The 16,211-nt window shown below is 35.7% G+C and overlaps 1 protein-coding gene across 3 annotated transcripts in view; it reads left to right on the forward strand.

Moving 5' to 3' along the window:
- Positions 1-16,211, forward strand: part of LOC145680967 (uncharacterized) — a 750,879-nt gene that overhangs the window by 346,595 nt on the left and 388,073 nt on the right. The window contains exon 3 of one of the 3 annotated variants that reach the window (XM_081752184.1): positions 15,770-16,209. The exons of the other annotated variants lie outside the window; for them this stretch is intronic. Coding sequence (XP_081608310.1) covers positions 15,770-16,115 — 346 coding nt within the window. The 3' untranslated portion in view covers positions 16,116-16,209. Of the gene's footprint in view, positions 1-15,769; positions 16,210-16,211 lie in introns of those variants that run through there. 3 annotated transcript variants of the gene reach the window in all.

Below are 16,211 nucleotides of genomic sequence, written 5' to 3' on the forward strand. Positions count from 1 at the left end.
TAAAACATGGAGGAGGATTAGTCATGTTTGGTGCTGCATGGCAGCTTCTGGCGTAGGAAATCTACACTTTATTAAGGGAACAATGGATAAATTTGCATATCTCAACATATTGAAGACGAACTTGAAGTCTAGTGTAGAAAACGTAAGACTTGGACAGTTCTACAGATTTCAGCAGGACAACGACCCCAAGCATACCGCTCATATTGTGCGCTTATGGCTACTGTACAACACACCAAAGACTCTTGCAACCTCTCCTCAATCACCAGATCTCAATCTCATAGAAAATCTATAGTGGGAATTACAGATGAATGTGCAGCAGCGCCAACCGAATAACCTGACAGAAGTGATGAGTGGCTCAAGATTACACCTAGTATTACAAAGAGGTCGGTACAATCAATGCCAAACAGACTAACCAAGGTAATAAGAAGAAACGGGCTCGCAGCTCGCTACTGAACGTTCCAAATTTGTAAATGGACAAGGTGTACGAATAATTTTGTGACTCTTTATGTATGAAAGTGTTTTGTTTCTACGTTCAAGGTCTGATTTTCTGTAAAGGAATGAAATAAATATGTCTTGTTTATAAAATCCCTTCACATAATATATTTCAGTTTCTTGTAATATAAACTATGTAAAAGAGGTTATTTCTATTCATTTGTCTCAAAGCGCCAAGTGTACGATCGATTTTGTGAGCCACTGTACATTATCAATAGTTGCTGAAAATTCTTTAGAAAAACCACGAGGTTTCTTTCGCAACTCTTTGTCTGTGTGAAACTTACAATTCGGTATCCTATTCCTCTGAATTGTGCCAACACACTGTATTTCTCTTTTCAACAGGTACACTGCTAATTCAGAGATGTATAAAATCGATCAAAGCAGAGTTTATGGTTTTGATTTTCAGGAATATGTCTTGAAAAGTGTGATGACGACATTATCACTGGCTCCAGTGTCAGGTTCGCTATCAAAACGAAACTTGGCATCATTCTCTTGTCCACTATATATTTTAATTTTTTCAGGAAAGCCCATCTCACCAGAGAGAACAAACAATTTATATCCCCGTTTGTGAGGTTTATCTTTCATGTAAACTTTCATGTGGTGTCTATTTTTTTTTAACATACTTGTTCACCTACTGACAACCTTTCACTCATGGGAATAGATAAAAAAATCTCTTAAGATAATCCAAAACAGGCAGCAGTTATATAGCTTAGGTGTATCATAACCTGGGTCCTCAGAACTTGGTTGTTTGGTATTATGATTGAAATGTAAAACACTCCTCAGTCTTTCAAAAGGCTTCTGTGACATAGTTCTTGTAACTAAATCATTTCCAAGAGTTTCATTCCAGGGGTCACGAACACTGCTTGTATGAGAGACAGAATTAATTATGCATATCCCAAGAAATTCTGAATATCAAACACAGATACATTCATCGCTTTGCTTGGGTCTATCTGGGTACTGCATAGATTTTTTTCTGTAACAGTTTTTGACGTAAGTTCATCTGTAAATAAAAATTGTAAAAAGTCTTATGGAGATGTGTTTAGCTTAAATACAAATGATGCACTGTCAAATTAGTAATTCTTCTGGTTCCATTGAATGTTTCTCTTTGTGTGTCATCTTGTGGATCACTGTAATGGCCACTCCAGAGCTCGTTCTGATGCAGTCTTAGAAACACAAACAGACGGCACAGCTGCTTCCAATGAAGTTCCAGGAACAGAAACAATTGATAAAATAGCTACTTGCGATGAAAACCGTGGAACACAAGAAACTGACAGAATAGCTGCTTGGGATGAAGACCCAGGAACATAGGAACTGGGAGTATTTGCTCCTGGTGAAACCTCACATGTCTTAGTTGAAAATATCCCTGCATATTCATCGTTGCCCTCAAGGAGGTGATGATGTGAATCGAGTCTTCTTCAGATTCGGAAAATGCAGCAAAAGGAGAATCGAAATGAACTGTGGAATCTTCGTCAGAATCATTTTCCACTCCATTTTCACTATCTGCGGGACAAATCATAGCCATAATTTCATTTACAGTCATTTTCTTCTGTGATCCATTATCCAAAACAATTACGTGTTCCATTGTGGTGCGCAAAAAGGTCAACAATTTATCTGCTGACGCAAATAATAAAAACAGAAGTTACAAAGGCGGTGCTTAATATATGTGCCTAAATGCGCAGTTTTCACATATGCAAAGTCCATCAATAAACAGATAAAACCAATAAAACATGACGAATTGTCAGCGTACATGCACTTTTGCGCTCATACTTCTAACACACAAAAAATCAGCAGTTCAAAATCTGTCCACCTAAACGAGCAAATAAAGCAAAAAAAAAATAAAAAAATAACAATACAACGTGGCCGCAACTCAACGTGCAACAAGCAAGACAAAACGAGTCCACCGCTGACTTACTATGACATCTAGCGGAAAACTCAGTACTTGATTAGTGAAAGGCCATCTTAGCTAATACGCAAAGCTACTTTTCTATGTCCGAACTTAAAACTACATACTGCAATACGATTTCAAAGTAAAGTTTGCATATATGCTAAGCAGCGCACCAAAGGGTTTTAATCAATCGACTGTGTTAGTAAAGATAGTATGAAGATCCATTAGGTCTTAATTCGAGAAAAATTACCATTCACTTATAATTTTGATGTAAATTCAGTTGGGGTCTTCTAGCGTTCCAGTCGTCCTCATCCCCCAATTTTAACTTGCCACAGACGCCCATACTCATGTTGCGACACTTGTTAATACAAATTAACAAGGGCCATCTGAAACTGTGAAATTCTGTGATTGCGTGTAATAACTAAAAAGGTTTCCTATCTGTATTGCCACTTCTAATGACAATGCATTTGCTAAGACTATCGTAAAAGATTAGGATAGTTTTTGAATCATGATCAAGGTGCAAGATAAATTTCATAGTCATCCTTCAGGCGGAGATTTTTTTTGCTACTATCGTAATCTATGGTAGCATCATGTCTTTCTTGTTCGAAGTGAAACCGTCGCTGCGGATTCTTACATTATTGAAATCCTTGAAATGCACTATAAACTTGTCCGCAAGCAACCAGCAATTATTGTCGACAGACATAGTGTTCTGAGTTTCATTTCAATGCATGGCCTCAAAGAACAGTGCAGATAGTCCATGATCTGCAATAATTAAATCCTGCTTCAACTAACATATTCTCCTGACATCTGTCCCATTACGATTTCTTTCGGTATTTCGATCAGTTTTTGTCAGAGAAGTGCCCTGATGACCAGATGGTGCAACGTGCAATCCACTACTTCTTAGCATCGCAGACTCCAAACTTCTTTCGTCATGGAACTCGTGTTTTTTTGTTGAGACGTAAGAAAAACGTTTAGGTTTTGCTTGATATTTCTGACTAACATGGTGTTTGTTCACTTTTCTTTCAGATTTTAACACAATAAATGTCAATTGGACACTTCAGTCACACCAAGCGCTATTTTGAAAATGTATCTTTGGAACACTGTGTTTTCTTAGTTTTGTTTGTTCGTTTGACACCCTTCTTTTTCGCTGTGTTGACTGAATAAATGAAAATAAATTAGCGTTCGCTGCAAATCGAATTCGAGGCCATGCGCTTTAGCCGCTTTGTCACAATGACGCACATGAGATTTTTTGTTTCAATTTGTTAGAAATATTGTGTTAGGCGTCACCTGTAAAAATGAGTTTAAAGAATGAATACGCATGACACGTAAGTTGATAATCCGTAACCAAATCAATTTAATTAAATCTTCTTAATGAATTTTCACGCTACGAAAGAAAGGTTGCTTATAAGGTTTCATTAATAAATGAAAATTCATTAATAAATGCGTTCTCGTTGTAATATTTTAATATTAAAATTTCGCACTCCTGTATTAGAGAGTTTAATGAGTAGTGGTTCATACCTATTCATTTGGAAATAATTTGTTTTTAAAAGTAGAATCATAATAATAGGCACATTGCTTGGATCCGTTTCGAACTCCGTATTTATCGAAATAGTTATATGAATAACCCCTTTTATATTTTCGAGCCTCGAGAGGAGAGAAGAAAATATAGTGATGGTAAAAAAAAAATGAATTTCAAAGTTTAACGTATTTCCACGTTTCATAACCCATACATAGAAAAGTTACTTTTCGATTTCCGGCCCTCAGTTCGTCCTTTCGGCTTGATATGTGCAATGCGAAGGTCAATAAAAATGTAACGCATAATCCAATGTAGCTCGGTAATACTAAGCATTAGACAAATGAAATTTTATGGGAAGAAGCATTGGTACTTCACTACTTAACCTATACTTAATTTATGTTGCTTTCGTACGGCGATAGGCTAAAGGGAAGTATTAGTAAAATAATATCAAATTCAAGATTACAATGAATTTACACGTTTCATGGTCCCTACATCCCGACAAGAAGACTTTTGGGTATCCGTCTATTCTTCTCGATGTAAATTGTGCATTTGCCTAGAGACCATATTGTTCAAAAGTTCATTTCTTTCTTCCCGCCCATTTCCACTCTCTTCTAACATTTCCGTTTCATATTGTGACAATGTTGTACACGTCATTGGTCCATTTCTGGATGCTCTGCTTTCTTCGCATGGATGCGTTCTTTCTCATTACCTTGCGTTGACTATGGGTAGTATTTCGTGCATTTAATCTTCTCCGATACCTTTTCTTGTTCTCGCTATATTCCACATAATCTCATTTTGACCCCATGTTTATGCCCCTATTTGACTCTTTCATTGCGCTTGTTGGCCGGTATAAAAAATACGTGTTGATTGTTTTTCGATGTTCTCTGTGTTTTTCAATCGTACCACAATCGCGCGTTACACCGGGGTACCCAGCCTTGAAAGAGTAGTTTACTGAAGAATGAAAATCAAAATCTCCAATTTTGTCGTAAGTCTCTCTAACGATTTTCTCGTTCTTCGTAAATCAGTATTCCATTAACAGTCCTATAATATAGTATGTCGTTTTTAAAAGAAAATCCAAAAGGAATGGTTTACTTAGTTTTTTTAATGGAAGATTTTCTCAAAAGCAGCTCAGGCAGTTTTGTTTATATTTCGTAAATAAATATGTCAATAATCACCCTAATATATAGGGTAAGTCTACCGAAAAGATCCACAAGGGTTACTTTATTGGGATGTTTTTTTGGAAACATCTCAAGCTATTTTGTTCGTTTCGTCAATGTATATATAACGTACATTTTTAATAACACTATACTATGGCGTAAGTAGTTTATATTTAAAAACCCGCAAGTGGTAGTTTATCCATGGGGTGGTTTTGTAGGACGATTTTGTAAAACGTAATTTTGTTCATATTCGATAAAGGTTATTTGTAAAAATTCACAATTGGTTAGTTTACTGCTGGGTTGGATTTTTTCTGACTTTTTGTTTTAAATACGGTGCTGGCGATTTTCTTTATGCTTCATTAACAGCCCTATAATGTTGAATATATAATTTCTCCTGAAAACATCAACATGAGGTAGTTTATTTTGGGAGCTAGTTTTTCTTCGGACGATTTTTTCAAACTTCTCGGGCAATTTGTGATTCATACCTCATAAATATTTCAGTAAGAACGCTACAATATTGTAGAAGTCATTTCTCATGGAAACCTGATAGTTTCATTTAGATCCTGACAGCACAAGGCTGTAGGGCTGTGTGATATGTCGATATATCGATATCGATATCAGCTTATATCGATAATCGATATTGCTAAAATGTCCACGTCGATATATCGATATCGTAGATATTTGATATCGATTTCCGATATCGTCGATATTCGATATTGGTGTTTGACACTGCCTCGAAAAAACCGCGGCGGGTTTTGCTTTATATATATATACCCTAACGCTTTTTGGCTCGCGATAGCAGCTGCATTTGCATTTCTTAACTGAATGAAACCAAACTGCACGATACTCGTATGAGGAAAAACGCCCAGTTTCATGAGTTAAATTAATGTAGGGCTTGGAGACTACGCCCCTCCCCAACATTCCATGTTAATATTTAATGTTCTTTGTTGACTTCATTTCTTAACAGAATTAAACCAAATTTACACAGGATTAGTATGGGTTAAAAATTTGGTTGCTTTTGAAGATAGTCCAAATCGGCGGTGGGGTAGGGATGTTTCTACGTCTACTTAATCCACCTAAATATTGTATATTTAACTTACATTACCGGCTGCACTTCTTCACCGAATCAAACCAAACTTGTGCAAAAATTGTATTGGGCAGAAATGATGTTCCTTTCGAAGATAAAGCCAAAACCACTGCAGAGCCGGGGAGCTATGCCCTCCAAAATATTTCTCATCATTAACATCGCTGGATTCCTTAACCGAGTCAACTTGATATGTTCACTACAATTAATGTTTGTGCTGTATTGCCATTGCGAGTGTAGAATCAACTGCCAGTCCTTATATTTGCTTAAATCCAAACAGACAGGGAAGACGGAAACCAGAATTTACTCGTTTTCTGTGCAGAGTAGTAATTTTCCGTTTATTTGTATGTGGTTACTAGATGTAAGGTGAGCCACATAACTCAGCCCACTAAAACAAACAAAAGAGTCCATTCTGTCCTTTCACTACACAGACAGACATATTCTGTTTATGTAGTATCAACACTTTTCTATTTCTTTGGATTTAAGTATTAGAATATGCATTATTAAGTGCACTTTTATTAGGAATGACTTAGAACCTTTCTAAATTGATTTCATAAGCAAAACTGAATAATGGTATAAGACGCAAACTTTAGCCTAAATTTAATGAAAGCATCAACACTTTTAGATACGAGTTTGTACAAAACCAATAACAAGAAATCTCTCCAGTTCATGTGGAAGATGTCACGTCTTTGCGTAAAACTCTTTAATACAAAACATTATCAATTTAATAATAACATGAAAGAGATCTTGATTGATCGCGTGTTTTTTAATTGAATATTAAAATAGAACACTACAAAAGAAAAAGTTCATTTGTTAAATTTGTAAAACCAACGGATCAACTTAGAAGAACACAAAAACATACATCACACACACAGAGAAAAATGAACAATAACTGTCTTGTTTAGAAATATGCCTATTAGCACTGAGTTCCAACTAAAAATGTATGTTGCATTAAAGTTCATGACACTGTTATTTAGGAACGAGCTTTTTATTCATAGAAAGAAAATAAGTTGTTTCGCGTGTTCTGCACTAAGTAAAGTATGAGCATCGGTTACGATATTGCATCTACAACTAAATACTCTTTCCGATAGAACGCTGGTACCTACACAAATACTTACGAGTCAGAAGAGCTAATTTTGGAAAGTCACTGTCATGAGATTTCCTCCAGTGAAGGAGGTTTTCTTCCATATATGTAGGCAGTGGTGCTATTCTAATTTTCTTAACAACTGGTTATATATATGAGAAAGAGATAGGAGATGGATACATAGAAATATGTCTGTCTCCCTCTCTCTTAGGAAGCAAATCATATAAGATAGACAAAAGCAAATTTTTCACTGGATGCCACAAGTGACAAGTAGAGACCTACACAGCAATCTAATATAAGGTGTTGTGACGAAATTAGGTACCATTGCGAATATCTTAGAAACGAATTATCCAAAATAGATGTTTGTCAAGAAGTATTGGAAACACCTTAACTTGGCAATGGATCAAAAATTGTTGGTAATGGTATGTTTGCATTTCAAATGTAAATAATCCTCACCACTGCACTGATGTGATCCCATTTTTCATTCTTGATATCTAACCAGCTCATTTGAAATTAAGAAAAAATCGCTTATACCTTGTTCTGAGAGATCATATATCTAACCCTGTAGCTGTAAGAAGTTGTAAGAACAAAGCTAAACAAACTGAATCTTGCTCGTTCTTTGGTATAATTGGGTAAACTTTACTGTTATATCTGGGTATAACAAACGGTTTAGCAAACTCGAAATATATTAAGAACCGGTTCTAGCGAACCGGTGCGAACGGGCTGAATAGCACCACTGTCTAGATGGCAGTGAAAGATATGCATCGAGTTCCTGTTGCAGTAAGGCATCAAATGATTAACACAAAAGAGAAACGGGGATTTCCCGATTTTGTTTTTGTTGATCCGATACGTCATTCGTCCATCTCTGAAATGAAATGAAATTCTTGAGTTTTACGTCCCACGATTATGCCGGTTACGCTAAAGGAGACGGTGATAATGAGACATGAATGAAAATGGTGGAATGAAGAAAGTGAAAGGAAACGGTAGAACCCCAAGTAAACCCAAGCAACGCTGTTTGTCCACCACAAAGTTCACTTGGCGGGAGCAGGGTTTGAACCCGGGACCTCATGCACCAGAGGTGAATGCTCTACCACTGCCACCGCGGCCCCCTATCGTCCATATCTGGACCAAGTATTGTTTGTGCGTGAGGTTAAAATACAACGCATGCACGTTTATATTATAGAAAGAACTTTTCTCTCTCTCTCTCTCTCTCTCTCTCTCTGAAACGCATACCGCCACACGTGCACATTCACAAATGCACATACATGAAATAAACACCTACACACAAATAAAACACGCATATTCTATGTTATCCTGTTTCACTCCCTTTATTTCCGCAATGATTACCAATATGATAGCTGGGAAAGTAATTAAATGACTATTTTCATTAACTTTTTCTGAGAAAAGAGTTGTGAATTAGAAGGAACACAAGTCTGTTTTCTGTGACTAAAAGTATTCTGAGATATCCGCCATTGAAACGTTTTGAGAGCAGATTGTCTATATCAACATGAATATTCAAGGCCAATCAATATGTTGAATATTCATATTTGATTTTGTCGATATCGATATTCGGTATTGTCGATATTCGATGTCGATATTCGATATCTATTCGATATCGGTATCAGAAAAATACGAATGTCGATATTGAAGTGTCGATACCTCACAGCCCTACAATTCAGCCAATAGAATGAAGGCATTTATTATATCCGCATCGAAAGCAACTGGGACCTGTTAGGTTACAAAAAAAAAAAAAAGAAAGAAAGAAAGAAAAAAGAAAAAAAATTACAGCGACATTTGCTTGGGATCACAGCGGGTGACTAGTAGTTTAACGAACGTGAAACGTCTATTAAAAAGAACGACATTGTTTGTCCTTGAACAAACTGGAACATCTTCGTACGAACAAAGAGGAGAGTTATATACAAGAGACATCAAGTTGGATTATGATAACGTAAGGTAGCTTGTTGCATGAAAGCTCAGAAACTCTTCTAACTGGAAAAATTATGGGTGCCGCAATTCAAATAAAAGTCCCGGCCTAGCGCAATCAGATTGCTATCTCTTTAAAGACCTGTGTGCTCATTTTCGTGAGAAACGATTTTGGAATTATAACGAGAGTGTGCGTCGTTGTGTGTATGGGAAAGTGATGCAAGAACAAACCTGAAGAGATTGAGGAACGGGCATTGGTGTCATGCAATCAAAGATGGTTATAGTACAGTGAAGCAGATTGATTATATAGTGAATGAAATTTCCAAAGGAACAGTACTTCTTTTGTAAATTTATCTGGTGCTTGGCATTGCCGATTACAGTGGGTTTTTCATTACTATTTGACTATCTCTATACACTCACTTAGTTGTGATACAATTCAACGTACGGTCCAAATCTTAAATTTGAAAGTTTTAGAAGATTCTCCTGGGAGTTGGAATTTTTTCCTACCGTCAAAAAATAACGGTAGCTTTACTGAAGCTCAGTTGAGTTTGAGTTTAACGTCCCTTTCAGCAGCGAGGCTATATAAGACGTGGACTTACTGATTAACGTGTAATCCGAACCACATGAGCTCCTGCCGGGAACCTAACTCGGGTCACCCGCGCCAAAGGCTCGTACTCTAACCGCTTAGCCACGGAAGAGTTAGTTTTACTAAAGGTCGAAACTAAAAGAAAAAGTAATATTGTTGAAAACGGCTTTAATGATTTTTATTATTTTTTAAATACCAATATTGCTTACGACCCTATACAACAGTGTAAGTCGTTCTTAGGAAAAATCTAAAGGAGAAAGTTTAATTGTAGGGTGCTTTCACGGACGATTTTGTCGAAAAGAACTTTTAGATAATTTTGTTATTACATAACTAAAAAATGTTCTATCAATTAAGGAGCGTATAGTATGGCACAAATTATTTTTCATGAAGAAGTTCACAAGGGATAGATTACCTTTGGGGTGTGTTCTTTTGGGATGATTTTCTCAAAAGCGACTCAGATCATTTTTTCATATTTCAAAAATAAAGATTTCATTAACTACTTTATAATATGGCTTAATTTATTAACTCTATATGACCTGAATTATGATACCGCTGAGAAGAAAATATTTAAGTAATTTTTCATTGTTCTTGAAGACGAATAAAAACAAATGTTGTCGAACTGGACTTCCGGGAATTTCAGCATCGTAACGCTATAATGACCAGCTATTAACACATTTCAGTTCAAAGAAATGGAAGAAAAATATGAGAAAATACTACTTTTGAATAGACTAGGGATGGCCGGATCCGGATCTGGGCGGATCCGGATCTGATTGGGTCCGGATCCTTTGGATCCGGATTTCGGATCTGGATCCGGATCTCGGGATTTCGGATCTGGATCCGGATCTCAGATCTTGATTCTTATCCAAATCCACATCCCACCCAAATTGTGATAAAATTGAATATCAGAAATTCGCCGAAAGTAATTTCGCGAAGTCCTGACAGTGAAGAAGAAAACAGAAAATTAAGACGAATATTGATAAATCTATTTGTCTCCTTCATTCTACACTAAAGATCAAATGCTTGCCTTACTAAAAAATAATCTGATTTGATCCGGATGAGAGTTCGAATGTCGAATCTAGGTCCACCCAGTTGCAAGACCGAGATGAAATACACACATATTTATATTTGAAACCGGAATACAAAACTCGAATATTTAAAATTCCTCAATACACCTATTTCATTGACAGTTAAGTAAACGTAAACAGTTAAGGCAAGTATTGACTGGTTCTTATGGAAGCTTTCACATCGAACCGAAGATTTCCTCATGTGAGTATCGGATTGCCACAATTCACCTTGCTGAAAGACGTGGTTTATCAGGAGGTCGGCCAAGATTCTTTTGGACTTAGCCTGTAGACTGCTTTTGGTCTCAATTATTCCCATATAACAAGACTAACCATATATAAAGTTGGTTGAAAATGATTTAAAATATCACTAATTGACCTTAAAGGGATAATCGCGATTTAAATATGCGTAAATCAGAAGAGATGTAAAAGTTAAGCGTTAAAATAAATCCGATAATTCCTAATGCAACCTAATGATAGCAATAAAACTCCTTATGTAACATTTTCAAAGCTAAGATTAACAGTTATGTTTATGAAGAGGGTTTATGGCAACATAGAATATTATAAATCCAATTATCATAAGTAGTACCTCTGACAGCCCCGCATTTCACATCACCATCGCCCTTCATCCTGACAAGTGGGCAATTCACTTATCCACAATGACTTTCCAGTCACATCAATATCTCAGTTTGGGTTTGGGATCATGCTTCGGTGAACCTTGACTATCACCATCAGCAGCTATTAGAGAATCAGAACTTATTTCTGTATTAGAAAGTGTGGGTAACTATAGCTTTTCGTCTATAGAAGACAGAGAGCGTGCCTTCGGTGCCCGTGGGCATGAGTTCAATTTCCGGAGAGGCAGTCAACAATTTTGATGTTGACCCAGCATCGTGAAGACAATTGGGGAGTTATCTTAAGTAAGAGGTAGCGGACTCCAGTCTAGAAAGCCGGCACTAGGTACTTCGGGTGTCGATGCGTTGACTACACATCCCCACTTTCAACGTAAACCCGCTGGTAGGAACCAAAGGACTGTCGTGCCAAGAATTTAGTTTGTTTTAATTATCATAAATGCCTTCTTTATTATTACATTTTATCCAATAGTTTCTTTTCAACTAGTTTGCGAAACTCAGAGCTAGCTACTTGTTTTCTTTTTAATTCATGTTCATAGTTAGTACAACTAATCACTAAGTAAAAACAATCTTTTCAATAAAATTCGCCTCGCGTCTTTCGTAAAGTTAAAGGGCGGTTTATCATTTTCCCCTCGCTTCCTCTATTTTTTTCCAGTTTTACCTATGTTTCTTTGCACGGACATTGGCCTATACGCACGTGCTTAGTGTGTTCGTTTAAAAAAGCGGGCCATTTTCCTGCCACTATAGAAAGTAAGAGTGCACTGTATCAGAGAAATATTAATTGACGTATGTAAGTGAGTATATCTGTGACGAAGTCATAATTACTCAGTTTTTGCATCGTACATAGTTTCCTCATCCTCAATAATCTCTTCACCCCCGCTTCCTGAATTCCAGTTCTAGTATTCTTTCTTGATGGGGGACTAATGTCTCATGTAGGTTTATTAACTACAACATCAGTAATAAAGAAAGTATGGTTTAATTTGCACTAATTTTAAAACATTACGTTAATTAAATAATAATAATAATACGGAGCAAGCTCAGCTACTTAAATAATAATAATAATACGGAGCAAGCTCAGCTACTTAAATAATAATAATAATACGGAGCAAGCTCAGGTTACTTGTTAGGATTCTTGCTTCGCAATTGGATAATACCGGGTTCGAATTCGCAGACCAGCCATCCTGACTGAGGATTTTCCAGGGTTGTTCCTCAGTAATACTGGGCAAATGCTAGGTTAGTACCTTGATCTAAGGCTCTGGAGACCTTCCTTCCATTCTTTTTCCAATGTTTTTATCTGTTGATTACTACAGTGCAAAATGGCCTCTGAGGATGTATCTGGTAGCTTATAGTAAATAAACAACAACTACGTAATATATCTTCACGAAACGTGTGGGTCTACAGCCTTACAGTCCCAATAGATAGCTAAAGTTTTAATACCAATTTCCCGACTTTTAAATACTATTTTCATATTGTTTCAGCCTTCAGTTTTCTCATGTATGTTCCCACCGAGAATTGAACCTGAGATCGCATGAACAAATGAGAATATGTTAAATGTTTTTGAACACTTTAATATCCAAAACACAAAACGCTTCAATGATACGATGCATGGATATGTTTTGATTACGTCCTCCAATGTGTGATTAAAGAAAGCTGGAGGGTGAAGAAAAAATAACAGAAATCTTTTTTATATGTACTCCTTCAACAAACTCCCGACCTCAGAAGGGCGAGCCATAAGTTAGGTAATAAAGTCATACAACGAACACAACCATATCGCTCTCCTGAAATTCTCGTGTGTATGTTTAAAAATCTACTGTTGTTCCACGCCAACCAGTCCATATTTTTTGTTGTAAGTTATATAGATACCTTCGAAGTGAAAGATATTCATTATTACATTTGTTGATGGTTGGACTCTAGTGAGTCAGAAACTACTATCAATAAAGAGTTTGTTTTGTCTAGTATTCATGCGATTAGAAGGGCCTTATCTAAAAGATCTTTCATTTGTGTATGAGAAAAGAAGAAAGTTTATTTTCTAAGAATAAAATAAATATTTTCAATGTGAAGCTAACATTAAGTTTCGAAGAGGAGCTAAACAGAAGAATCTGTTACCATTTACACCAGTTTTCAGACAGTTCACTATACTCTGAAATGGGAAGAAATCAAACTTGGAAACATTTTACTAAAGAGACTTCGACAGAAAGTGCAACATGTAAATACTGCAAGGTTAAAATAAAAATAAAAAACAAAGGTAGAACAAACGTGTTATGGAAACATTTAAAAGCACAGCAACCTACTATATCAGTGAATCCGAAAAAGTTTTAACGAATTTTAGATATTCAATTTTATCATCACAATTTCAGATGTAGGTTTGGATACGAATCAAGATCTGAGATCCGGATCCAGACCCGAGATCCGAATTTCGGATCCAGATCCGAGATCCGGCAAGATCCGGGATTTCCGGATCCGAAAATTTTTGGCCATCCCTAGAATAGACCCGAATTGTCACTTCTTTCACGCAGAGGTTTTGAGGCTTTCCGACCATAAAGCATTTTGGGATCCATTTTCAACTCTAGGAAATAAAACTTTTTTTATTTGCAAATACTAAAGAACAAGTATACAATATTCAATAAATGAAAGTTAGAACAAAATCAAGAAACAGGATTAGTAAATGAAAAGTGAACTATATATATTCATTTACATTTTTTGGATTCCACGTTAATCAGTTAGTCCACGTCCCGTATAGCCTCGCCGCTGAAAGGAACTCTAAAAAAATCAAGTCAAATCTCGACAGAAAAGTTGTTCTCACAGTTTTGAAGAAAAGTGTGTTTCTAATAATACCATTGTATCGTAATATTGCTTTGAAGCAACATAGAAAGGTTTGAATGTGTGTGTTTCAGATAGGGAATAAAGTGTCGCCAATGACGGCAAAAACCACTGAGAAACAATAATATAGCTAGTAACGGTGAGTAAATAAAATATTCTTCTAATATGCGCAAATTGATTTGATAATTTTGCCGCTGAGATCGAATGTTAATTTTTAAGAAACATTTTCTGAGAGTATTAAAAAATATTTACAATATACTAACGCAGCTTGGAAGAGTAATTTTAGAAATACATTTAATCATATATCTTTATCTTCCTTAAAAATCAGAGCAGTGAAATATTGGCACTGCAAGAAGGGAAAGTAAATAAATCATCTCCCATATATTTGCTTCCGCGTTTTTTGCTGCTGAGCAGCATCCTATAAGCAAAGCAGCCATCAAAGCCACTGAAACGAAGAAATTTAGTTTTCGTTGAAAGGAAAATTAATGTAGTTGTTGTAACAAAGTTACGCATATAAGCTGATATGTACAGTTTCAAACAGAATGTTACCTTTAGTTAATGTCATATCATAAATAAGGTTTTAAACATGAAAAGTTTAAAATACTAGTAAGTATTGGGGGAGTTGTTTCCGGACGATTTTCACCGATGTGACTCCTTTTTTATATTTGTTTTATAAGTAAATATTCCATGAAAAATCTTGCAAAACGGCATGTCATTTTGCACGGAAAAAGTCCATAGGGAGTAGTTTACTATTGAAGGTTAGTTCGTTCCCGCACAATCTTCTCTAAATTTGATTTTATTTTTATTTCATAAATAAATATTTCACTAACAATGTTAATACGGAATGAGTCATTTTGCATGATATATCCACAAGAAGTAGTTAATTCGGGATTGATTTTTTCGGGTAATTTTCTTAAGTATGACTCAGGCGATTTTGTTATTTATGGAATAAACATGTCATTTAAAACTATTAAACTGTAAACCTGTCATTTGAAAGTGCCGTAGGTCATTCTTTATAATAACATCCTGAAGGGGTAGAGTTTACTCTCGGGACTGAGATTTCTCGAGAAAATCTTCTCAAAAACTGTCAGTTGATTTTGTTTATATTTCATTATTATTTCTGTAATAACGCTTTAATGTAGCATACATAATTTCTCGTGAAAAGAAATGCATAATTGATAGTTTGCTCTTCGAACAGTTTTCTGAAGATGCCTATTATATGTTTGTTCAAATTTCGAAAATGAATATTTCCGTAACTGCAGCATGCTTCCGTAACTGATGAAATTTAAGAATTGGAAGCGAGAAAGCTTAGTACTGTAGTCTGTACTTTTTATTAAATATGCAAATATTACGTTACTCATGCAGAAGTTTATGGATTTATGCACATTTGTTTCAGAATATGTTGAGATTATGGTCAGCTGCTGTTGGTTTTTAATTAATTTTGAATTAGACTGATGTATGAACTTCTTTAAAGCAAATAATTGTTTATCGCTATTCTATTCACACTTATTGGAGGCAATTTTATTTTACAGGGGCCAGTTTGTTTTCGGTGTACCCGAATTTAGAGAAGATATGGGATACGGAACATTATATTTCATACGCATGTCATTTTATAGTGAAGAGATTATACCTTTATATTTTAAATTGGTTTTAGTTTCTGAAGATTCCCCTAAAGAAATTATTTTAGAAACTTTAATTTTTGAGTGGACAGAGATAAGTGAAGACGGCAACAGCATTCACTTCAAGTGTTGTCCTTTGAGAATGTATTCCAGAAAAGAAGTTCTTGTTCAGATTAAAGTGGAAACGAAGAAACAGGCGAATGAACTAGAGTGGATGATCAAACACATGTTTGAAAACAAGCATTTTACTGCTGTTTAATTCAGGATTGTATACGTATATTAAGTTTTTGTTTACCATTATTGATTGTAAGATAAGTGCTTTTACATAAGCTCATATCGATATATATATATATAT

This window comes from Thermobia domestica, chromosome 3 (assembly GCF_964235325.1).
Source record: "Thermobia domestica chromosome 3, izTheDome1.hap1.1, whole genome shotgun sequence".
In the NCBI taxonomy this organism is placed as follows: domain Eukaryota; kingdom Metazoa; phylum Arthropoda; class Insecta; order Zygentoma; family Lepismatidae; genus Thermobia; species Thermobia domestica.